General features: G+C 43.1%; 1 protein-coding gene across 1 annotated transcript in view; it reads right to left on the reverse strand.

Annotated features, from left to right (window-relative positions):
* Positions 1–7,208: 7,208 nt before the first annotated feature.
* The window catches only part of pdgfc (platelet derived growth factor c), a 40,812-nt gene continuing 21,083 nt past the window's right edge, over positions 7,209–26,937 (reverse strand). The window contains exons 2-6 of the mRNA XM_028960397.1: positions 25,194–25,389; positions 19,480–19,660; positions 11,548–11,758; positions 10,264–10,484; positions 7,209–9,404 (exon numbers count right to left, since the gene is read on the reverse strand). Coding sequence (XP_028816230.1) covers positions 9,291–9,404; positions 10,264–10,484; positions 11,548–11,758; positions 19,480–19,660; positions 25,194–25,389 — 923 coding nt within the window. The 3' untranslated portion in view covers positions 7,209–9,290. The remainder of the gene's footprint in view (positions 9,405–10,263; positions 10,485–11,547; positions 11,759–19,479; positions 19,661–25,193; positions 25,390–26,937) is intronic.

Here is a 26,937-nt window from a genome sequence, read left to right on the forward strand (position 1 = left end):
ATATGTGTGTGTGTGTGTGTGTGTGTGTCAGAGACTGAAAGAGAGATGGGTAATTTACTATAAGCGATGACTCTGTTGACAGTAAGCCGGTTCTCTCTTGCTCCACAGGGATCTTTTGACAAATGGACAACCGGCTTTCACACACCAGAACCCGGGTAATGTGCTGGGGTGGAATCGTGTGGAGAGACGGCGGCAATTGAGACTTTACCTTCTTCAGGTCGACTCTGACAATGATGAAAAACACGTTGTCTCGCGCGGTGCCTCACTTACCCACTCGCTCGCGCCCACTGTCATCTGACGTTTTTACATCTTTGCGAGTACTTTGTGGGTAACAATCACATCCATTCTAAATGTGCACCAAGACGTTCCTAAGACATAAGACACACAAATCTTTTGATTTGGCTTTTTGCAAAGGAAAAATGTCCCCATTTTGACCTTTTGTTTTTTTTGTAAAATAGGCAGACTGCGTATGTGTGAGGGTGTGCATGTGTGCTGAGCTTTCATAAGCAAGTCGTTTAATGAAGAAAGGCATTTTGTTGAAACTTTCCAGGAGCTAAATTGGAAAGGGGGTGTAACTTTTCCTCTAAAACTGTGACGGCTCCATGTCGTCAGGCATCAGTGGTTTCCTAAATTTGTAAACCGCCCACCATTAAAGAGTAAACTGACCCCGGCTGTTGTTTTTTTGTGCCAACCACATCACAGGAGCTGATTACAGGGCCGGGTCGGGCGCGTTTCGGCGTGGTGAGTACGCTGACTGGATGTGCACTGGCCCTTACATGTGGTCTGTGCCCCCATTTCCAGGCAGGTCAAGAGAGAGAGAGAGAGAGAGAGAGAGAGAGAGAGAGGCCGATTCATGAAGCAGCCGCCTTGAATGGCTTTGTGTGACAAACTGAGGTGAAGTTCACTGGCCATCCTTAGACGACGGCCCCCATTTCCTCCAGCTCCCTGCCACAAGATAAAATTTTCACCATGACCTTCAAGGTTAGAACCTTTCTCAGGACTGTTAAAGGGAGCGCTAGACATTCTTGTCTAGACAAACGATATGAAATGACCTTGGTGGGCTTGGATGGTTGCTTGACAAAGTGGTCACAAATAGATCAGAGGGATCGCCGTGTTTCCAGAGCAACTGGCCTTAACGTTCCCGATGATCTCAGATTCAGCCCACAAAGCCAAATAGAACAAACTCCTGCACTCACCTTTTTTCTTTTTCTGCTCCGCTACTCCCTACATTCTGACTTCCGAACTGCAGTAGACATTACTCCTGAGCATACAAGACCATGCCAGGGTCAATAAACGCTTTCATACAGAAATGCACTCTTTTTAAGGTTTTCTTTTTAAATGCCCATGAAGCTTGTAGCACTCACGTTAATGTTAGTTGAAAGTGCTGAAGAGAAGCCTTTTTGGCCCATCTGCAGGGGCCATTTATTCTACAGCGCCTTTTAAAGGCACTTCTTGCAAGTGTCTGTGTGATTCATTAAAAATACCATTATTAGTATTATACATTTTTCCAGACCTAATCTTGTTTTTTTAAACATACAATTATTATTTTCTTTACATTAAAAGTGATAAAGTAGTATTTTATTTACTTAATATTTTTGATGAATTTGTCACTTTTAAATGTTCATTTCTGAGGATAAAAATCAAGTGCAAATAAACTGTATAATTTCAACCAATCTGGCAGGCTCACACAAAACACTCTAAACTGATTAAACAGTTATTAATATGCACATTTTAATATAATAGCTTGATAGTGAAATTAGATTAATCAACCTTATGGTGCTATGGTAGTTCTTACACTTCTTACACTCAGTAATCTTCTTTCTCAAGTTAATAATTTGCCAATCACTAATAACTAATGGAAATTAAATCTCTTGTTGTTTGGTTAAACTAAAACCCAAGACTAAATTACATGGGGGGAGTTAAAAATATTAAGTATCAACTATTAACACATTAAAACAAAGATAGACATTAATAGGTTACATCACTCGTTCATTTATTACATGATTAATTTGTATATTTTCAAGCTTGATTTTTTTGGAAAGCTACCATTATAAAATCATATTAGTTGGGATATGATTGAAACCATTAGAAAAAATAAACTGACACACATGGGTAGTTGTAGTATTCTGCCAAAGAATAACTTTATTTGGATGTATTATTATTACATTACTAAAAAAAGTGCTGTGGTATGTTCCAGATCAAAAACACCAACAATGTCAAACCAGTGGGGAGAACTGGAAAGTCTTTAGTTCTCCCTCCCTCAGACGGAAGACATTTTTGACTGCGTCTTGTTATTTTTCCACCAGGGTGCTGGGTCAATGGTAAAATAAAATAACAGGCGAGCTTTCATGTCAGCCAGCGCTATATGGGATATCCTACGTGGGGATTCCCAGATGCATGGCTGAATTCCAGCCTGTGGAGAAAAGTGTTTTGAACGGTAGCCATTTAGTCAGGGCTTTAGCCTTGGAAAGAATAACAAATGCTATTGCCGTCATTAATCTCAAACCGGGACTTTCACACTGGGCCAGTGTGGATGTGAACACCCCCTCTCCCACTCCCTTTGAGTGTCTGAGACGGAAAGCCGGAAAAGTAACACATGTACAGGAACACCCCTTCCTAACCCAGGGGTCAAATGTGTCCATTAGCACAGGTCAGAGTAATTCCAAGGTCAAGGCTAAACTGAGAAATTAATTATATAACTGAAGTTACTAATAATGGCAATTATAGAGGCACAGCATGGCTGTGCAAGTGCATTCTGCAGTGACAGGGTAGGACTCCAGTCGTTTGTGCATGTCTGGCTATTTTTATTTCTAGTGTGTGGGTGGGCTTGCATAACTGGGGTGGTGGTCTTCTTAAAAAAAAAAAAAAACAACCCTCCGTACACTGCATTGAGGATTATGACTAATTCCGCTCGTTGCTTTTACCACCACCATTTTGCTGCTGCAGGTATTAACAACGCTTTTATGAAATCTCAAGCTCCTCTGGAAAAAAATATATATTATGCATCACATTTTTTGTAACAAAAAAACAAATAAATTGGCAGAGACTGAAAACTTGCACAGATTAATGAATGCAAAATAGAAAAAATGCACTATACTACATAAACTTTTAGATCATAAACATTATTTTTCTTGCACAAAAATAATACAAATAATAAAAATGCTATTTTCTGTTGATTGAAAATCTACATTTCACTTAAGAAATGGCACACAAACGCATTAGCCCATGATCTGTGTTTTATATTTTTGTACAGGACGCTGCGGAAAAAAAAAACATGGCAGGAGTCAATTCGTCATGTGTCACTGTGTGCTGCTGTGCGCATCTGTCAATGTCACCAAGGCTTCGGGACAAGCGCCGCCCTGCCCAACTGGGAGTTCTCTGAGAATGATTGCCCAAAAGCCCCCGGAGAGCGTGGATGACCTCCACGCCCTTTGGCCATATGGATTGGGCATCTGGCACCCGCGAGGTGTTTCTGCAGCCGCTGCTCAGAAGCTTTCGAGGCCAGCAGGTCCGTCGGGGAGACGGCTGCTTGCGACGTTCAAGTGAGCTCTCTGAGAACCGAGACATGCCGGGGATGAATGAAGGAACGGATTACATGTGACACCCCGACACGGTGTAACCGATATCTCAATGTTCGCAGCAGCAACGTGGGAGAGGAGGCCAGCTGCTGGAACAATGAAATGAAACATTCACGAGAGTTATTTAGCTGCACATGAGTTCATTACTGACTCTGCCTCCAAATGACAAAATTCATTGTGATATCAAATCTCTTAACCTCGAGCAATAAGCGAGTGAGATAAGAATCCATCATGTTTAATATGCTACAGCGTGGGCTACAAAAACCTGGATAGATTTTCCTGTTGATTATAATTTTTCAAAAATCCTGTCAACGTTGAGGTCACGGCGTGAAGGACACAAGGTGACATGCCAGTCACTGCTGTCTTTTTTTTTTTTTCTTTTTCTTGCTTTGATGCTTTCCTCACCATCCCTCAGTGCTTAGCAGGTGCCTGGGTCTCTGGTCCATTACTGTAATTTTGCCATATAAATCAGAATTACGTTTTTATTTTGGAAGCTTACTTACAAAACGTTTCTGAAAGCAATAATGAACCTGCTGAAAGGACCATCAAAAAAATAATATACACACATATACACACACACACACACACAGAGTACAAACAGCATTCCCATGTTGGACTGTTAAAGCGACATACTGTACATCCTCCGCTCTTACTCACTCTAATTGGCTCTGACAGCATGAGTCCTTCCAAGATAAATTGCCCTTCCCTCCTCTAAGGCTGGACCGGGAGGGCCTAGCTTGTTATCTAGCCTGCACCTACACACACACACACACACATACACACACAATTGATATCGTTACATAAATTTATAGCAACAACTACACTCCGAGTTGGGGTATATGGAGGACATGGCATGGTTAAGTGACCTCTGACCCATTGCTGTTATTAATAATGCATTTTCCTCAGGGCTGGGGGCGTTGGAGGTCTGAGTCACGCGATGAGGTCGCGCGATGGCCGTCAAAATGCATAGCGCTGATGCCGTGCACCGCTGATGGGCTGTGGTGGGCTTGTCTGGAGCTTCGTACAGAATTAATGTGACGCAGCCATGGCTTCCTGGAGTCCGGAACATGAGGTAGACGGGAACGGTTTCTGTTTGTTTGTCTGAATGACGGTTAAGGACATTTGAGGTGGAAGGTACTGTAAATAGCAGTGTATAAAAACACACACACACACACACACACACACACACAGTCTGCCACTGTGCGTGTGTGTTGCCATGTGTAAACCGCTCTGACATCTGGATAAAGGCAGTGAAAATGGCAGCTCTGTCATTTGAACAGCAGGAGCCAGAATCTATATTAGCGAGGGTTTGTTGAGACAACCGGACCAGAGATCGAAAAAGCAGATGACGGTCAGACATTTTAGCCCAAACATAACGCACGGCGCTGCCGTGACACGAAGGCGGGCCACCTCGCCGGACATGATTGATGTCACACTGAGAGAGGGACACTGCTTTTCCTCGAACCACAGCCGGTTCCTGGAAGCACGTCATCAACCCCCCTCTATAATTAAAGCAACAGGGCCCTGCCTGTCAGAGACCCAATTAGAACCGTTAGCGATGGTTCCACCGCCGTGTAGCTATTTTTTTTCTCCGCGCCGAACAGTCATGAATCACTGTGGTCGATTTCGAGCCTCGCGTGCGATTGGCTTTCCATTACTTGATTAAGAGTGAACTGAAGGTTTCCTCCGCAGTCTGGAGCAGAGCTCGGTATTTCTAGCAACCTTGTTATGACCACATCACACTGAAAACAACAGGAAGGATGATGGGAATTACAAAAAAAATGAGAATTGTGTTTACATACTTGGCAACATTTACATAGGATGCAGGGTTCCGATCCTACGCATTTTTGCCACAAACTGTCAAATTAGCAAAAATATCTTGAAATAAGTAAAATAAAATCTGCCAGTGGAAGTGAAAATTTAAAAATGATCATGTCTAAAAAGTTAATAAATAGCGCTGTAGCTGACTGTGTCTAGTTTTAAGTGTGATGCGATATTTTGACTTGAAACTAGGCAATCATACTTGAGTTTTTGAAGTGTACAAGAAAACTGAAGACACAAGACTACGAAATAACACATGTGAGGTTATGTAATAAATAAGAAGCAGGGAGCTTTTGCTGTAATGGCAGCATTTCACACTCTTCTCTTGACCAACTTAAGTTAGACAATGGGGGACGGATTCCAACGGCCTGAAGGTTTATCACGAACATTTTCTGAACCATTATTCATGTTAATGAGCATCTCATGAAGCAGCTTTTGATGATGACAATAGTGAAAAAAGCCACAAGGGTAAAAAGAGGCCGACTCTGTATGTATGTGTGTGTGTGTGTGTGTGTGATCATGTATATACTTTGTTATATATGAACTGTCTCTCTTGCTTCATCATATTAAATTACCCAACACTTGAGTGCTGGTTAAAAGTCCTGCTTTAGCCACATGTTTACACACAGAAACAGGAAACCCAAGATGATGGTTTGCAGAAATGTCTGTGTGGTGAAGCAAGGGCCAACCACAAATAAACATGAGCTTTCCTGCCTTAGTCCTACCTGGCACTGGGGAGGGCAAACCCCAAATTGTCACAGATTACGAAAGAAATGTTTTTTTTTAATTTTGTTTTAACAAATTCATTGTATTCAGTAGCTTTCCACATACTGTCCATGTTCTTCATACATGGTTTAATATTAGGGCAAAAGCCTGTACCACGTTGCTACCTGAGACTTTTCAGACCGGAGACCCCATAACAGCCAACATCTCTGACCCCGGTGGAAGTATAAAGATTTGCAACGTTTGGAAGGTAGAACATTGAGAACTGAGCACCTGAGCGTGGCACCGCTGAACGCGTTAGAACAGGGCAATCTAGGGCGCTTGGCATGAATTTAGAAAAATTTCCCCCTGATAATAATATAAATGTCTTCTTTTTCCATCCCCCCCTGTTCCTCCCAGTCAACGCCGGAGTTTTCCTCAGGTGCTGTTGGAGAGACATGAGTGCAATATGCCAACACACATCTACACCGCCTCTGGGCTCAGAGGAGCAGGAGGAGGGACAGGTCTGGTCCTGACGCTATGGAAACGGCCCGTAGATATCCAGCTTCATGTATTCTGATCGTACAGTGTGACTTATGGGATGAAGGGTGAGGCGCAGGGGTCACAAAGGTCACCAAGGGACTGATCATCTTGCGACATCAGCATCTAACATAACATTATAACGCAGATTTGTGGCGGTAATGACCTTCCTAGAGGCGTCCATTACATGCAAGCTGCAGTGGCCCTTGTTTCTATTCATCGAGATTGTCTCTGTTTATTCACATATTTATTTGCATGAAACAATTTTAATTGAGTTACTTAATGACCCACGATCTGTCAAACAAAACCCGAACTGCTTCCGCCTCCGCACGCAGGCACGCTTCGCAGAGTCTTCGCCCAGACGTACTGCTTCTGTATGGCTTAATTACAGCAGGAAATACTCAGTCAAAATGCGTTTTGTAATGGGGAAAAATAAAAAAAATATTACCAGACAAAAGAAACCGAAAATATTAAACAATGAAAAAAAAATGCTTCTGTTAAAAGAATTTCATTTCTCGCTTCTGTGAGACAACGTTGGCAATAAAAACAGCAATCAGACAATGAAACTGGAGCACTCAAGACTTTTTTATCAAAAAAGGAAAGAAAGAAAGAAATTATTTACAGACAAAAAGAAAGCAATTCTAGTCAAATTTAATTTTGAAATTGCAGGATTACTGTCAAAATTAGTTCACCACAGGCAGACCTGAGACAGACACGGCCAATAAAAACCCGGCAAACTTTCAGCATTATTTCAACTAACAAACAGGACGAGGATTTGCAACTTGCAGCATCTTTAGAGGAAACAAAGGTTATAAAATACAACGCAAACACAATATTTTTATTTGACACAATAATATTCTTAACTACTTCCAGAACACAAAGATGAATTTAGGCATTATTGTTAAATAAGTTAAAAGGACAGGATTACATGTTAAACTGACACTGTGAGATAAATAGTCTCTTTTGTGATTAGCAGAGCAGTAAAGAAACTATAAAAAAAGAAATTCATTAAGTGATGAAGTGAAATAAATTATGAAATGACAGCCCGTGATAGAAGGGCATCCCAGCATTTAGTGCCAAGGGGGTCCGAGCCCATAATAAACGCTGAAAGTCTGTCCCTCCAGGATTTTTCAGTGTTGCAAATGCAAAAAGTTAACAGCAATTCAATTAACCAACCCCTCTGAAGTCTTTCTTTTTTTCTATTTCCACAACCGCTCAACAGATTTGGCCAGTAATTGCTTCTACATAACACACTCCCCATATAGTTCTTATATGTTTACATGTTCATCATACATTCATGGATGTCGTGTTGACAATGCACCTGCACTTTATCCTTACAGGTATACTGTTTCTACTTGTATACACTTTTTTCTTTCTTATCCTGGTCGGGCATTGCAAATAGCATTTCACTGCATACAAATGCTACACATTGGTGTAGGTGACAAATGAAATCTGAATCTGAATCTTCTGAACGTAGGGAAATGGCAAAAAACACAGCCGGGGGTGTAATCTCAAGAAAAACAGTGCTGCATTTGAAAACTCCACATTAATTAAATGATTACATTTTATGAGCATATTGAGCTCAAGATGGCAAAATAATTGGTTTTGAATTGGAGTTCTGTGCACTTTAGCTTCTGAAACAGCTGAGTGATTCATAATCCAGGGATGTACTTGTTTTAAAAGTATTTTATTTTAGAACAAGGGACTGAAAAGAGTGGCATGTGACGCTGACAGTTCAGTGCTTAAGGAAGGATTTCTATTCTTCAGAATTTCTTAACAATTCTGTACCATTTATTGAATTTGCCCTGTAGTCGTCAGCCATAACGAGAGTTCGATGGTGATGCACTCCCTGTGCTACACCCCTCATCTGATGTCCCTTTCGTTAAACAGCTGAAAGTGAATGGAATGGTGACATGGGTGAAGGTTAAAACAACAACAGTGAAAGGGAGCTGGAAAAAGGTTACATGAATAAAAACAATAAAGTGGAATATATTTACACCACAAATCTGTCAGTCACATCAGTTCTGGAGATGGAAATATTAGGAGAAATAATATTATAAAGCACTGGCAGCTATGATGATGATCATCATCATCATCATGATACATAGAGAGGAGTTTGCTGCTTTTTTTTCTTTTCGGTTTGCTCTCGTCTTCAGCCACAAGGCTAGAATTTAAAGGAGCCCTCTGAAGTTCAGAGGAAGAGAAGGAGAGGAACAGGCTGGTGGGGAGTGCGAACGAATCCGACGTTTCCCAGACGTTCCACTCAGTAGCTATCTCTGCGCAGCACGAGAGACTCTCTTCAGAGACCAAATAATTGATAGCGCAGAACGGGGCCTGCCAGCGCTCCCATCCGGGCCTGTCTCCCTGCACGACGAATGAAATAACAACAGCAAAAAAAAAAAAAAACTGGACCAATGAATCTCTCCAAATCTTCCTTGATGTTCGTGCGGCACCTGGAAATGTTCGCTTCAGTGTATCATCCAGGATTTTGCCGTAATGCTTATGGGTTTTGAAGACATTATCCATTCATTTCCGTGAAAAATAAAAATGAAAAAAAAAAAAAAAGGTTCATCGAGGGCGTTTTTGATGGCGCCTGTGAGAGCCCTTTCACCAGGTTCAGGATCAGGGACGACATTTATGGCTTTGGGCTCAGTCCGAGTTGTCCTTGCACACGCAGCTACACTCCTCATGGTGCTCCAGGGGGACGTCGGTCAGCAGTTTCTGCAGCCCCTTACCGCCTGCCTTGTACTTCAGCATGAGCACCTGCCACAAAAAGTGAAGACAGAATCGTCACGGTCAGCAACGAGGAGCTTCTCGGATTTTCACCTTCACTATGTGCACTGGATCAGTCTGTTAGTAGCAGATTGTGGTAAACATCACTTTGCAAAAAAAAAAAATAAAAGGTCATAGCATGGGGAAGCGGGCAGCGTGACATCGACTGATTTTTTCTTCCTCCAGCTGGAAGTGGGAGGAAAGCAAAGCGGCAAGAACCCTGCAGCACATCCTCACTTAGCATTAATTTCCAATAAAGCAGAAGATGCACAGAGCACTTAATGTGACAGTGACAAAGGAGACTCATCTCAGCCCCAAAATGCAAGCAGCAAACCCTGCTTACCAAATCCAAACACTAAAAGGATCCATACTAAAACTGGGAGTCCCAGAGAGGCCCTGTCATGTGACATAATCACGACGTGTCGCCCACATCATGATATAATATCAACTTGTGAAGTTGTCGTTCTTCATTCCATTCAGAACTGTAACCTTTCTTAACAACAGCAGCCATTTCCATAGGAAAGTGTTAAAATGACAACTGCTGGGACACAGCGCTGCACACAGAAACAGTATCTTCGGCAGCTATGACATCATGGCCTGCCAAGTTGATTCAATAAAAAAAGAGCTTAATTTCTGCTCTTGAAGCAGATACTTTATCATGCTCAATTTTAAACAATTTTAACACAAAATGTTGTGTTGATATTTTAATTCAAATTCCAGTTTTGATTGATCAAAGGTAATATTCTAATAAGTAGAGATCGGTCGTGATCAGTCTTTTTTTTTTTTTTTAAGTCACACTCCTAAAACGCATAACCCAAAGTACCAGGGTATCTTCTCATTTTTTTTTTACCTCGTGGTACTTCTTGGTGACCCTGACAGGTTGGCACTGGCACTCGTAGCAGCGGTTGGAGCAACACGGGCAGTTCCCGCCGCAGCGCTGCACCAGAAGGCAACTGGGCCAGAAGACGACGTCGGTCCGGCGCAGCTCCTCGCGTAGCGACACTGAGAAGTTGCGTGGCGTGCAGCTGTATAGTCGTACCTCCTCCCGGAGCTGATTCAGGTCCACCACACCTACACAAACAAACCAGCGTTATACATTTGGTGTTGTACATTTAGTACTGACCTTGGTTAAAGTAGCAAAGTACTATATGTTTAAATAGCTTTGTTGCATAAAACGTTCTTGCATTCATACAAGGACTGATCTATGGTCATGACTTATGGTGGTCAAATGTCATGGTCACTGTGGCCTCACATTCTTCAGAAATGGCTCCAGGGTACTTCTTCAAATTTGGCGTGAAGTTCAAAGTTCACTCATGGTTGAACTGATTCAATTTGGGTGTTCAAAGGTCAAGATCGCTAATGGTTGTTTATGGGTGAAAGGAAATGGATACCTGCAACTGGTTTGCCGAGGCCGTAATTCTAGTTCCTCATGAATGCTATTTCTTGGGCATTTTGGAATATGTTCAGGAATATGTAAACTCAAATCTTTGAGCTGAAAGGTGCACATTAAAACAAGTCATGGTGACAAACATGGTTAAAACTTTGACTGGCTTTTTGTGACATGGTGTCACATGCAAAAGAGGGGTGGGAGAATCAATGGACTATGAGGAGTGCAGAAATCCACTGAAGGGGTCCCGAATGATTCTGAATGAATCGTCACTGTGCTGAAAAAAACTGCGCCCAGCCTTGACTAGCACCCAAGTCCTATGTCTTGAGAACGTCACAGTTTATTGGAGCCTAGCCAGACACCCAGGAGACATCCAAGGTTAAGCTCAACCCTATATGGTACAAAACTTACTAGGAACTTTCCAGCTACGCATGACACGCAGGCATAAAACATAATACTCATGGGATGAGTGACACATGACCACATGAGTGACACATAGAATCCAAAAAAACTTTCTTCATGAATACAAGGTGACAGTGAATATAATACAAGACTAATTAAATCACTCACTATAATAAATTCCATATACATTTTCACATAAAAACACATTTATTTATTTATAAAATAAATATATTAGTAAATCTTATTTAGAAAAATTGAACTATGATTAAACTTTAGGATTATACAGTTTCAGCCAATCAGAATAAAGTATTGGACACAGTGGAGCCAGAATAGTAATGGCCTCACCTCTGGGTTTTTTGGGGTAGAGGAAGGCCTTCCCCAGCATGTGCCACGTGGGCTTGTACAGGTCCTCTATGTCCAGCTGCCAGTGGTCAGGTTCCAGGTATTTCATCACCTCCTCCACAGTGCTGAACCCCGACACCACCTCACCGAGCACATCCACCGACTGATGGGTGGCAGGAGAAGCTGCAGCCGGAACCTCAACCACTGCCTGCTTCTGCAGCACAAATAAATAAACAAATAACCAGATGCAATTATTGTCAAAATGTAAACAATTTACAGGAATTTAAGCATTTACATTTTACATTTACAGCATTTATCAGACGCCCTTATCCAGAGCGACTTACAATCAGTAGTTACAGGAACAGTCCCCCTGGAGACAATCAGGGTTAAGTGTCTTGCTCAGGGACATAATGGTAGTAATTGGGGTTTGAACCTGGATTCATAGGAGAGTGTGTTACCCACTAGGGTACTACCTAGCAACTGTGAACAGCAACACAACTCCAAATTCTTCCCATTGTGAAGTGATTGGGTGAGTTGGGTTTGGGTTTCCAGTCAGCCCCATTATTCAAGTCAGGTACGGTTTAATCACCGAGCTGCTAACCTGCCCGGCCGCCATGTGTCCAAAGCTCTGGAATGGTTGGTGAGTGCACAGAACCTCCATGCCGCGACTGCTCGGCTAATACCTGCCACCGCCGCGCCCGCCGTTCCCACAGGAAAGGCTGATCCGCTAAACTGTGCGCCCCCGCCCGAGCGATGGGAGACTTGTCAACATGTCCGGCGGCCAGCAGCTTTCACTGGTGATACAGGAATAATCCTCAGTGACTGACTGGTCCAAAGCGACACACCGAACGCAGATGGAATGTTGAGGGCTCAACTGTGGCCATTGCCACGGTTTCCAGAAAGGTTCAGCGTTGTGGTGAAATAGCATTCATGTCTGTGCTGGTGGTCCTGGGAATCACTCAGGTACGAAATTAGCAAGGGAACAATATTAACTCACATTCATGATGATATCAGATGACATGACAAAATATCACTAATCACCTCAGCCTTTCCACCCATGATATGTTCTAATAGCCATTCACTCAAGAGAGGGACATTTTGACTCTATCGCCTGCAGCTAAGAGGACATCCACTCGAGGACGATGACATTTGCACTCACACAAAGACCTACTGTAATCCTAGCCTCAGTTTATTAAGGGATACCATAATACAGTATCATCTGCAGGCATGCAGAAAACAAAGGAGTCCTCAGATAAAACCCACAGCAGGTAATATTCTCCGAAAGGCCTGGCATCCCTCCACGGCAGGTCCTGCAGGAGAAGATCGCTGACAGCAAAACATACTCTGCCTCAGCCCATTTGGCCTGCTGTAAACAGGCCGACGCGAGAGATTATGAAAGATGAAATCCTTCAGTAGAAGCAACTTTCTGGGCGCTAAATAGGCCCAGAAGCAGCTCCTGGTCCTGGAATGGGAACCATTAACAGCCTGTGCATGTACAATGTTCCAATTAACAGCCCCGTCTCCCTCCTCTCCAGCTCCTGCCAGCTGATCTTACAGATGAAGATGAAACACAAGGAAACAGATGAAGATGAAACACTGCGTTGCGCAAGAGATGAGAGGCTTTGCTGCGAAAGTTGGAATTTCAGGCACGAGGCGTGTAAAAGACAGCACCGGGGACTGGCATGATGAAACGGCCTAAAGCCTTCACCAGGATCTGAATAAAGTGCTGATCTCAGGGCCTTTTTTTTTTTTTTTTTAAATGACATTTGGCAACAGACGACTCTTTCCAGATTTTCATATAACTGTCATCATTTTAGTACTCATCAATGATCCAGTGAAAAAAGAGGTGCTTTACCTAAAGAGACATTAGGAGACAACTGACCAACAACATAAAGCAAAGTACCCCACACATGACGTTTCACCCTAATTTATACAAATCTGTTATTTGATTTTTGACGAATGCATGTTGAATGTACACCGTTGCAGTGCACTTCTTCCCAGCGTCCTCAGTTGATAGGCTCCCGCATTCTCTGTTTGTGCTCTATCAGTGCCTCTTTCATTGGATGGAAGCGGGGAGCGACGGACCCTTGTGTAGCAACCAAGGCAAATATTTTGACTCATAACTGGGGCTAGCATGTTCATATTTCTTCCTCTTTCGGGGGGGCTGGCGCTTTTATCTCTGGCGCAGAGGAATTAATCTCGGGAGGAATAAACCCCTTTCGCCTGAAGAATGGCTCGCATTGTGCTGCGGTGCCCTCGCGTAAAGGTGTTTCAAATTGGCTGCAGACTGAGTCAACCCTTTTATAGGGAAGCGGCTTTAGGAGTCAAACACGAGTTCTGAGACAAAAGCTCTTGGCAGGAATGGCTTCTGGGAGGCAGGCTGTCGTGTAAGGCACAAAGAATGTGGATTGATGCACACACATGTTTAGAATTAGGCTTCTCTGAGGTGTGTGCACATACATACAGTGCACGAACTACAGTAGCCGAATGGATTTATACGTGCAGTGGACATAAGAAGTATTTAACATGACTTACAACCTCCACAAAACAAATAAAACTTGTATACTAAGTTCAATGGTGGCATAAGTGCGCACACCCGTAATCCAATAATTCACTGAAGCACTTTTTGATGTAACGACCTTCAAATATACTCTGATTAACCCCAAATATAAGTTCTGACATTTACTCAGTTGCTGCTACAGCAAAAACCACGGTTCACAGAGAACGTACAAAGCTGCGAAGGCATCTCATTGTTAAGGGGAAAATATGGGACGGCAGGAACTGGATGTCCCTCCAGAGCTGATTAAAAGGACTAGACAAAATCTGGTCATGATACATGAGACCGCAATCGCCCGTATTCCCACATGTCTGGACTGTGGCGTAAGGTTGCAAGATGGAAGCCTTTTCTTTCTAAGGCCCGACTAAAATTTGCCCCCACCCCAAGACAACAACAACAAAATAAGACTGATCAAGTCTCCCAAGAGCATGAGGGAAAATGTGCACAAGTCTGATGATACCAAGGCTAAAGGTTTTGACCGTAACTAAAAAAGGTACGTTTGGCACAAAAACAACACATGGCATCACCTGAAGGACACCGCGCCCATACTGAAACATGGTTGTGGCTGCACTGGAAAACTTTAAGGTCCAGCCCCCGTGACAGAATAGTTCCATTTCTCATGTCATTTTTTCCCTGGCAACCTCATTCTGGCAGCCGTATGTCGCATGACGCTGCAACGGCATAGGCGTAGCTAAAGAAACCCACGGTGCATATTAAAAGCCAGGCATTTGCAGAGTGCCATTGTCGTGAGATATTGACACTCCTAGGATGACCTCTCAGCCAATCAAAATGGCAGGAATTTGGAGCTAGCCGCGGTATAACTCAATATAAACCCCGTCTTTTTTTCTAAAACACGCGAACCTCCCTCGGCTCTAATTAAAGCCCGGCTTTCTTGTGTAAACTACAATCAGACTGCTTGCACACACACCCTCCCCCTGTTTATTTCTGAGTACAGTTTTTTTTTTTCTTTCTTTAATGCTGTGGTGAGCTGACAGCAGCACCAGCTGGCCTTCTGCTGTGGAGTCATTAAACGTGGGTAATTCGTTTAGGGTGGCAACAGGCTGCTAAATAAGAGCAGCATGTGTCATTTGGGCAGAGTTTGTTTACCTTCCTCAGAGGGAAATAAGATGGGCGGCCCACATCCACTGAAGTCTCTCAGACATTCTGCAAAGCTGCAATTCAATAGGAATCTGGAGATTTACTTTATCGTATGTATATAACAATATGGGGACAATTCTTGTGCTATATGCCCTAGAGGCCTAGCGGGTAAGGAAACGGACGTGTAATCGGAAATCCTGAAACGCCAAGTACCGTCCCCACACACTGCTCCCCGGGCGCCTTCCATGGCTGCCCACTGCTCACCAAGGTGATGGGTTCAATGTAGAGGACACATTTCATTGTGTGCCCCATTTGCTGTGCTGCAGTCTTTCTTAATGACTCTAAATCTCTACATGTATTTGCTGATGTGAAATTTGCTGATGTGAAATTTGTTCATGAAAACTTCATTAAAGCTTGTCTTCTGGTTCTTCACCTATTAGAATGCTTAAATTAAAGCACTAGAGGGCACGTTCCAGGGCATTGTGGTGTTCGCTGACACTGACAGAAGGCATTAAGGTGTAGAAAATGAAATGAATCTGATGACAAATTATGGGATTCTGTGCCTATTGAGAGGAGTTTTAAAGGGTCCAGCAAAAAGAGGAAATATATTATGTTAAAATTAGTTTAAAGTACATCTTCCAGGTTCTAAAGACATGCATGGTGCCTTAGGTGTTATTTAGTACTGGTAAAGCATGGACCCATCTTGCTGTGTCAATGACAAAGTGACTGGCGAAGGAGACATTAAAGATAAGGTTCTACTTCTCACTTTTATGCATTGCAAGAGCGAGGTGCTGCTCTTTTAACAACCTCTTTCTGTCCCTGCCCTCAGCCCCCCATTCCGAAAGCCTCTTCCGCTGAGTTACAGCTCGGGGGGGCTCACTTCCCCGACTTTCAGTGGAAGCGGTAAAGAGGAAATTTTGCTTGTTTAAACAGAGGCTGCACTGCTGCCCTCGTGTTCCTGGGATTTCAGTAGTGCCGGCTTCTGGCCCCGGAGACACAGAGCCAGGCTGTTCTATCCGACCCCCTCTACTGTGGAATGTGGGACCTGGAGCCAGACTCCGTTCAGGCCCGGATCCAGCGGCAGCGAGCGCATATGTCCACCGAACCTCCCACTGCGTCACTCCGATCACTCTGCACTTCTTGTCCTTTTATATTCATTCTGTAGAACAGCAGTTATGGTTACATTTCATAGAAGCAGGGTTGCACTGAATAATGGGTAATGAGTATGTACTGTGATCACACTGACAGAAATGTCCGCAACAGAAAATATAACAAGGCGTTCCGCTTGGCAAGGACATAAAAACGCCACCAGAACTTTTCAACGTTTCAAGAATATCAACTGCTGCAGAGTTCACGACCTCTGCGGCATCATTACGCCACTGAACAAGATAAGCCAGCATGAAACAAGCTCCTCTCTAGACCACTTGTCTGTAAAAAAAGGAGTTCCACAGGAAGTGCATTTCAGCGGCAGACCCAGCGTCTCCCAGGACATCTCCGTGCCTAAGAAGCACAGGGAGATTGGGCCCGGCAGGGGGCAAGCAGATGGATTTGAACGCAGGCGCTGTCACTCACCAGCGCGAGGGAAGAGAGAGCGGTCACCATGGCAACTTCCATCAGCGGGGTGCCGCCGAGCAGCTTCGGAGCATAGGCAAGTAACAGACGTGAGGGCAAGTGAAAAAAAGTCAGAGAAGCGGATCTCTGGCGGGAGCAGCCATTGCTAAATTGGGATTTTTGATCCCACCGTCGACCCTTCCATTTAAAACTCTTTTCATAAAAAAACTTTTCATAAAAACTCTGAGTAATTAGAACCTTAATTGCCTGCGGGGCAGTGGTGGCCTAGCGGTTAAGGAAGCGGCCCCGTAATCAGAAGGTTGCCGGTTCGAATCCCGAGCCGCAAAGGTGCCACTGAGGTGCCACTGAGCAAAGCACCGTCCCCACACACTGCTCCCCGGGCGCTTGTCATGGCTGCCCACTGCTCACTCAGGGTGATGGGTTAAATGCAGAGGACAAATTTCACTGTGTGCACCGTGTGCTGTGTATCACGTGTGACAATCACTTCACTTCACATTAAAGGATTTACAAAAATATAATGAATACTCCCCATGCACATACCATTCTGTGTGGCCATTTATGCCTCCATGTGCATGTCTGTTACTGTTACACCCAAAGTGCCGACATTTTCGGACCCTTATCTCAGCGCACAGCATCGAGCTGCCGGGCCAACTGCAAACATTTGTACCGAATCAGCAGACAGGCAGCTAAAACCTGTCGAGATGAGGGGAGAGACAGGAACCACAGCTGAATTGCAGGTTCCCGGTCACCGTTGTCTCCTCGGACCCATAAATACACAGCCAGAATCCAGTCACGCCTCCTCTGATGTGCAGAGCGCGGCCAGCTCTGCTGGAATAAACAGCATTTAAGAAGGGACAGCATGGCACTTGAGATCAACAACAAAAACCTTTATTGCACCACTGGTGATAGAATCGAGAAACAACTTCAAAACAGCACAGACACGCTTTAACACAGAAGAGAACAGTATAAAAGACAGGAGTGCAAACACCAAATCAGCGCAAAATGCAAAGCAATGCACGTAAAATATCACCACAGTCTTTGTTCTCTAAATAACACATATATTAAGTTCTAAGTTAAGAGTTTATTCGCCAAATTTGCTACTGTAGAAAGCTTTAGGAAGTAATACATACTCAATTCTACATTAGTTATCAACCCTTATGTGGGGCAACCAGTGCATTTAGATGTTCTCTGGCCTAATTGGAATAAAGTGGACTAAAATGGTCGCCAACAGGAGAGTCTCCTGCTGCCTGGTCATTCTTTGCAATGCTGGTGAGGTAGAACTATGTGAAACTTGTACGAAAGAATGGCTAACACGTCATGGTTTTTTATTCCCAAATCTATGCCTTTGTTTCTATGGTTACCAAGCATTTTCTAGAATGCACACCCCGTGAAAAATGTTAATTTGTGACAGTATTTGGTGAAACGCTGGTTTGGGAAAGTTTCCCTAAATTGCACAGCATGCACTCACGATTCAAGATGAGAGTTCAGTCTGGAAACCTGACACCCAATTTGAAATCACTGCCTGCTTGCATCAGTCACTAAAAAAATCAAAATACATTAAATGATTATGTCTCCCTAGGAAAAAAAAAAACGTAACTTTAGGAATGAAAGGGGAAGAACGCCTTTGTTGCAGAAGACAATAAGATGTATTCAGCGGGTGGAGAGTGGTTGGAACTCGCTTTGACTCTTCTGTAAACAACCACGGGAATGAGGTAGGCCACAAGGTGGTGTAGGTATCATACATCAAAGTGTGGCACGCCTATTAAATCATTTAAGGCAGACGATCCTCTGAAATGTGCCATGCAGTGCCTGTCAGGGTGTAAATTAGGGGAGAAAATTGAACCGGAGCCTAGCTGGAAAGCACCGTCAGCTTCGCCAATGGAGGAATTCCTCCTCTGCGAAAGAAAGAGGAGCATTCAGCAGGACTCCCTAAGGAACGATGCCGATCGGAGGCTTGGATTTTTCCCACTAATGCCATAATTGAACCTGCTGGTCATTTAAGAAACAATGGCTGATGTATCGGAGGGGTAATTTGATAGTTTAATGTAATAAGTGGACATCTTTTACTGACAAGAGCACTGATCATTTTAGGCTCATTGTTTGATTCTAAGACCTCTCCTATGTTCTCTGTTAAAAGCACATGGCTGCAGAAGGCCATATTTGGAGAGAAAGCCCTAAAGCGAACAGTCGTGGGGGCAATCTCAGACAAACAGCAACAGAAAAGAGACCCACCACCGGTGACCTCCTTTACCCCATTTGTGGCTGTCAGGGAGAAGAAATGATTTCATTTAGCTGTGGGCCATTTGGGAGAAATGGGGGGGAAAGACCTGTTTATTCAGAATGGGCACATCCAAACCCAAGAATGACAGGTTAAAACACGGAACCCTCCACTCAGTTTATCTTTGGGCTTTTGTTAGTGAAAGGAGTGTGTATTAAGTGCTCCGTGCGTGTGGTCCGAGGAGAGAAAAGACGGGAATTTGGAGGAAGAGCGACAAAGAGCGAGAGAGAGGGTGGAAAAATTGGAAAGAAATAAGAGAAGAAAAGCACTTTTCACCGTTTAAAAAAATCCTTTGGTTTAAGCCTGCTTTTCTTTCCAGTGTGCAAGGATTAATAAGGGAATGAATACAGCGAGGGGGCAAATGACCATGCCACCAACACACACAGCTTGAGGCTGCATGCAACAATGGGTGACTTCTGGAGGACGTTACCTGTGGCAGAAGGGAGTACCGGATGCTGAAACCAGGTGCTGAGGGGAAGTATTCGTCTGAGGTGAAGCGGATCAGGACTTGGCTGCCTTTGGACACCTGGGGTCCAGGGAAAGACTGTGAGCCACACCACCGACCGAGGATCTTTCCCTCCACAGGATCTTCGATTTCCACATAGTCGTACCTACAGGAGCAGAGAGGCAGACAGCTGAGAAGGTTGATTTGTGCAGATATGTGGCAGATCTCATTGTTGTGTGTGAGGTTTAGGATCTGTGCTCACATAAGAGCAGATGTGCAACTCTATCATTTACTAACTAACATCTGCACGGGCGCCTCTGGGAACCATGGAGGTACATTTATTTACAGTGGTAAATATGAATACGGTCAGCTTACTGTAACCCACTTAGGTAGAACAGGAACCAAGAGGGAAAAAACACCAAAAAAAAGAGAAACAGAAGAATTAGGGCTGGACCTGATTCCATATAGTTATAATAAGTCATGTTCATGCATCAATCAGACAATGAAGAGGCAAAATTGCATGACTGTGAACATGCAATTGCTTTGTCAGGCATATTTTTTATAAAATGTCTATGAAGCCTGCAAATAAAAGGCCAACACAATGCACCCTTTCAAATATTGTATAAATGCAATAAAAAACACCTCTTAACCATTATCATAACTGTGTATTAATTTATGTGATTATTTTATAACATACAAATTACAAAGCAAAATAGAAGAGGTACCTGCTGGTCTGTTAGTTCATAATTATTTATGAAATTGCTGTGATGATTGAGTGGGTGCTTTTACAAAGTTGAGGAGGGGGCAGGACAAAAAAAAATGGATAGGGAGAAACAGCCAGAATGGAAAAGAGGGAGGGTAGAGACGAGAGGAAGAAAATCACACACTGGGGCCCATCAGCTGAGTTAAGCCATAATTGTGGTGAAGGCCTCCCCCTGGACAGGGCTAATTAACCTCATCAGGCCATGTATCATCTCAAGGTCCTACAGACGGTTCTCATTCTTCATTAAGGCTCTCGTCGCCACCGTTCATGCCTCCTCCACGCCCAGGGCAAACCCACTGGAGCTTCATGTCTTTAGTGTTTAAAATAACCGTGTCCTGCATTTAAAAACAGGCTCCCAGCAGGACCAGAACAGAGCGAGCAAATCCCCTTCAGCTAAACTGTTCTCTTTTTTTTTTTTTTTTACTTCAGCGTTGCTGTACAACCATAAATAAATTAAACAAGTGTACGGTAATAACGCATAATGTGTCTGTATATACAAATGTGTATATATTCAGTGAATTGTGGAATATCTGGATTAAATGATTGATTCAAATGAAAGCAGCACCATGTGCTTGAGTTACGTGGGAAGCCAAAAAAAAAAAAACTTTTCTAGTGCCATGTTCATCTTTATCTGAAGACAGGAACGAACTGTTCTGTTTAGTCTATCTCCTGTATAACACATTTTATTAACATTACAAATGAAAAAGATTCTTCCACTTGTGGCTTGTTGCTGAAGCACATTGGGTTTTGTTTTTTTGGCAGGCAAAAGATATTTTTAATAAAATGTTATTTCAGTCGTTTCTACACTAAAGAAGCCAGGGTGTTCAATAAGACGCTTGTCTCAGTGCTCTGTGCCAAGCCTGGAACTGATCAGTTGACTTCTTTCGACAGGCATGCTTACTCTGGTTGGCCGGTGCCAGTGCAGACATTTGGCTTCGGAGGCCGTTGTTTACATTCTGCCCCGTCTGACGGTTTCACCTCAGACTGCTTTCAATAAAAACAACACCGGGGGACACGCACAGGACTAAAAAAGGGATTTGCCCGCAAAGTTAAATAAACACAGGCCGACAAATTTCCTGCCATGCACACCTTTGATTCAGTCGGTGGGAGGGGGGGGCGGTGTCAGCCAGGAGTCCGGAGACAAACTATAGGATTACAAGTTTCACGCTCAACAGGAACACATGCCTAATAGCTGTTCTGCGTCATGATAAATCATTTTGGTGTCTATTATAATATACCAAGAACTATATTAAATAGGGCTGTCATAATGAACATGAAAAACATTGTAATTTAATAATGCTTTTTCTGTAGATATTGTTTAATAATATGCGCTATCTGGGAAGTTGTAACAGTAACAGTTTCCTTCAGTATAAATGAAGTTTTACATATTAAACACACTTTAATTTTATTGACTATCAAAGTCTCAGAGGTGTTTTATTTAAAATGAATGATGAACCAGCCAGGCCTTTATTGTGCAGAACCAATCGGATGCTGCAGGCACTATTACACACGACCATTCTATAATGCATCCAGCTTCAATTCTACCATGCCCACACACACTATGTCTAGTAGGTTTTTAAGACTTCACTAATAGAGTTCTTGGATGAAATTGGATTAAAAAAGACAGCTGGCACTGGTCCAGTGGATGTGGTGGGAAATCTGCGTTCTTCCTGCCATTCTCAGATGAGTGTACAGCTTGTGAGCTGCGGTGGGTCTCTCTCCGCCTCTCATCCTTTCCACTCTTGTCTGTGAAGGCCGTCTGTGTTTACACACACGCGCGCGAACTGCCCATTTATTAGTTCTATTCTGGACTGCCGCTGATGATTAGGAGTCACAGGGCTGCGTCTTCCTATTTATTTGCTCGCCCCGATACTGTGGGGGTCGGGCGGAAGGCATCGCAACGTATCTCCGTGTGAACGATTTCTGCTCCTATTATGACTGGATTCTGCCCACAGGGGAACACACTCAGTGCTGATATCTCGGGGGACACACACACAGTGTCACTGGACTGTGGGAGAAATGACAATGTATTCCTACTGCACAGTCCGCTGGAATACATAAAATCTTACAAATAAAGCCCAAACTGTTTACATTTCAGAGCACTGAAACTAACATCTGTCTGTTTATTGTTCATTGATGTAGGTTTAAAATGACACGGCAGTCAGAACTGCAGTGCCTCACTGTCACCATAAGGGGGCCATCAAGTTATTTCTGGCTTCGGTCCCACTCCTGACAAAGAAATGAACTTTTATTCCTACAATGATGTGCAAACCCAGCTAGACCAAGTACAGAACGCTGGGCGGTCCATTAGTTCCTTAATTTCCTATAAAGTAATACATTATAGTGAAATAAAATTTAAATGCCATCTCAGTTAGACAAATCCTGTCATTGACCCAGGTCTTGCGGAAAACGGAAGAGCCTCAGCAGGCGTGGCCGCAATCACCACCAAGTAATTAGATGATCTCAGCTGGACGGTGCAAGTTGATCTGGGAGGGCCGAGATTCTGAAGAGGTGGGTACTGAAAGAGTCAGCAGGGAGCCTCAGCCCTGGTTGCCAGGCTGGCGGGGAGGCAGACGACGTGGGCTGGAAGCGTAGCGAGTGGAGTGCCCTCTGGAATCTCAAACACATGCCAGTGTGACACAGTGGCTCCGAGTGCCAAGGACTCACCCCCGTATTAACAGAGAGAACGAAGCAAAGCGAGGCAGGGAGAGGGTTGGCTTTTCAATATTCATCTGTTGCCATGCAATGAAGGCAAATCCACAAATGGCCATGGTTTGACTGTAATGGCCCTGTTTTCATGAAGCTTAATAAGACAAACCAAGCATGCAGACAAATAATAAGTGCTTTAATTAAAAAAATCGGAAATATTGAAATATGTAATATTAGCAAATGCAATGCCACCTGTAAACATAGCAGGATGAAAGGACAAGAACTACTGTGTTCATGTTTTGAGGGACATGACAAATGGTGTCTTTGTCTTGTCTCTGGCCAAGAATTTGAAGATTTCTTAAATTATGTCTGAACATCTATGGGATGTGTTGAAAAAAAAACAGAGATCCCACTTCACAACTTGACTAAAATGTGATCCTTTATGTTATTCCTTTCAAACCAGACATAATTTATTTCTTCCTAATGCTTCACTAACATTTCGTAATCATTCATTAACACTGATCAGTAATTAACAGCTTTGGCTCCAACATAACATGTTGTAAAAGTATGGCCTGTCAATGTCTAACCAAATGTTCGGCATTAGTTAATGTACTAAACGGTCTGCATCTGGAGCAACAAGCCAAAGGATATTGACATTAGTGGATGAATGAACTTGACTCCCATCTAGCAGACATCTCACCAAATGATGGACTACACATTAACAGGGCGCATTAAGGGCCTTGCGATCCTAAAATACTGAAAAAATCAATCCAGATTCACTAAAGCGGTCCAATTCCACGTTTCTATGTGGAATTATCATGTAGAAACAATTCAATAAAACAATACAATAAAAAATACTGCAACTTGGTCTGGTTATATAATTTCATCACTAGCCCCAATTTCTATAAGATTGCTAAAATTGTAGCAATAAGCTTAATATATGAAGTGCCAACCACAGCATTACATCAATGAAACAAAAAGTGACACACAAACAATTCTCCTACGTAAAATAGTTCATTGTCATTCTGAAAGTGAAGTCTGCATTTGAAAGTGAAGTGATTGTCATTGTGAAACACTGCAGCACAGCACACAGTGAACAACGAAATGTGTCCTCTGCTTTTAACCATCACCCTTGGGGATCAGTTGGCAGCCATGACAGGCGCCCGGGGAGCAGTGTGTGGGGACGGTGCTTTGCTCAGTGGCACCATGGTGCCTCAGGATTCGGACCAGCAAACTTCCGATTTTGGGTCTGCTTCCTTACCCGCTAGGTCGCCACTGCCCCGCAATAATGCATAAAACTGCATTAGTCTTTGTCCATGCAAGCTGTCCTTTCAAGTGGTCTGCAATATTATTCACCGTGTTTAAACTTGTGTGTCCTTTCTGGCATCGTGATTGGCCTTGAAATCAACAGCTTGGCTCATGCAAGGCCAATGTAGTCTTGTGGGAGTTTGGTTTAAACTTATGTACAAAAGTGGTTCTTATACAACGGTTGAGGCAGTAAAATACATAAATCCAGATTAATCCAGATTAATTTTAATGTGTGTTTTCTACTCTGTCACCTGATTTTTAAACAATGCAACCACCATGGGTCTTGTGCCACCTCTGGCTGGCTGCAGTATATATTCTGCCATCGTTTCTATGCTAAGAACCCTATCTCACTTTATCATTTTAAACTTTTATTTTATTGAAATGTTTTTGCTTTTTTACCCCGTCTCACTAAGCAGAGAGATTCTAATGAAAACATATGAAAAACCCAGTACCCTAACTATGCAAACGCTGAACTTTATAATTTACCAATGTTTGCTAAACTCTGCTTTAATGTAGGATGGTGTGGTTACAGTTGGGATGCAAGTGACCGACAGCCTTGGCTAGAACACAAATGCTACATTACCTGTGTTACGGAGCAAGTGTCATATCGTTACAAAAACCCAATCGCCACTGGCTCCAAATCTGACATCATGGGGAAGCTATTTTGGCTTCATTACTAGATTAGTCAATTACAGCCTATGAGCCAAACTGATGCAAATATGTGTGGTAAAGTTTTTAAACTAAGACATTTTCTGACAGAAATGTATGTCATAATTTTTTTATATTTTCAGTGCATGGAAATTTGGGAAATTTTCACAACTAGGGTTTCACCACTAGGCTATATCTTTTGTCTGAAATGTTTGGTGTGTTCATTTTTTTCATAATAGGACAATTGGTTTCAGGAGAGACATTGCAGTTGATAGGACAGGTTTCGAAGCAGAGAAATATGTGTTTGGCAGCAGAAACCACATTTTCTTACTTGCATAATCCATCTTCTGGGTCCTCCAGCCCAAAGCGTTCATCAAAGGTCAGCTTGATCCTGCTGTTCTCATTGGCTGCCACCAGTCTCCACACCAGCTTGGTATTGCGTGGGTATATGTGGGGGAAGTTTGGGCTGTGGAGCACTCCCTCAGCGCCCACGCTCACCACCTTCTCCTGCTGGGAGTCATCAAGCCCTGTATACGAAACAGGTCAAAAAACATACTGATTGACGTACATAATAATTAACAACATAAGTGCTCCACACAAATGGACTTGTTAATATAAGAGTCCTTTTTTAATCAGTGTAATATATATAGCTGGTCAGGTATGTCCTCTGAACTGAAAATAGCAAATAGAGAAAAAATGCTGATTTTTGTTGGTTTATCATTATTTTGTCTTCCAGAATATAATCATTAATGATGTTTCCATAAACAAAGTTTAAAATGGGAGAAGCCCATAGCAATAATTGACATCGCTGGATGGTTTAAACCCACTCCCATCAATATGGCAGCACGAGTCATGTTGCCAGATACCTAATTTTCCAAAATATAGCAAAAACAAAACTGTCCAATATGGCAACACAGAGTGCACAATCCTGTCTCCTCTGTCCTGATCCGATTGCCTCCCATTTCCGTCCTCATGATAAAATGTTCACAATTTGTTCTGACTGTCGAAATACTAAATCTGACCTTCCTGAACACATCCAACATGCTACATCTTATGTAACACCTATGCCCCTATGCTACTAATGGAGTACAAATTCAAGCAAATTCAAGAGCATTGGACTAAAAAATCATTCAGCCTCTGTCATTTCAAAGCTCAAATCTAAAAGGTCTCTCTGTCGGTGATGTGGGTGATTAATAAATAAGCAAGACAGATGTTGGAACTGTCTGGAAACTGTATTTGTGCAGGTGAATCGCACAGGTGAGCAAATAAAAAAAAAAAAAAACAGGCCCCCGCGTTACGTTTCTTTTAAAGATTGTACGATCTGATGTATTTATTTTGTGCAAAATGTGCAAAAGTGCAAAGGTTCACGTACACGGACAGATCTCAACACCTCACATTTCTCCTCAGTCGTCCTAAGACATAAACAAGCAGTTACACAAAAGCTTAATGCAGATTGTCCAAAGACCAATTAAGCAACACTAATGTTTTGATGACTTTATGATGACTGAAAAATCCTTAACACCGCTTTCAAGTTCACACACGTCCCCTTCTCTCCTCGTGAAGCCGGTATTGTTCCGGTCTTGGAATTCTGAAGCCTCTTTTTCATGGTTTCTTATTGCACGACGGGGATGTGATTGTTGGCATGGAACGAAGGTTCCCCGGTTACGCCGAACGTGCTGCACGATGCTGATTCATGGACACACAATCTCTTTTTCATCCGCACAGTCGGCCCGGGTCCCCCCGACGATGCTGAGCGGAGCGATGATGAAGACGTTTCACATGCGGTGATACCTGCGGCGTGTGGCTTTTTTAAACAATGCGAGCAGTTAATTAAAGTCCTCTTCCACTTATTGAGTTTTGGCGGCTGGTGCCAGCGAGTACGTCCTATTTCATGTGACGCGATTAGCATAAAAATGAAACCACCCTATTTATAATGAAAGGGAAGTGAACAAAAGAGCGCGGCCTTCTCTGCCAGCTTCTTTTCTCGGGGCGAGTCAAGAACTACTTATTGCACAAAGACGGCCCTCAGACACCAGCATAATTGCTTCTTTATGGAGTATTGATCAAGCTAAATC

This window comes from Denticeps clupeoides, chromosome 18 (assembly GCF_900700375.1).
Source record: "Denticeps clupeoides chromosome 18, fDenClu1.1, whole genome shotgun sequence".
In the NCBI taxonomy this organism is placed as follows: Eukaryota; Metazoa; Chordata; class Actinopteri; order Clupeiformes; family Denticipitidae; genus Denticeps; species Denticeps clupeoides.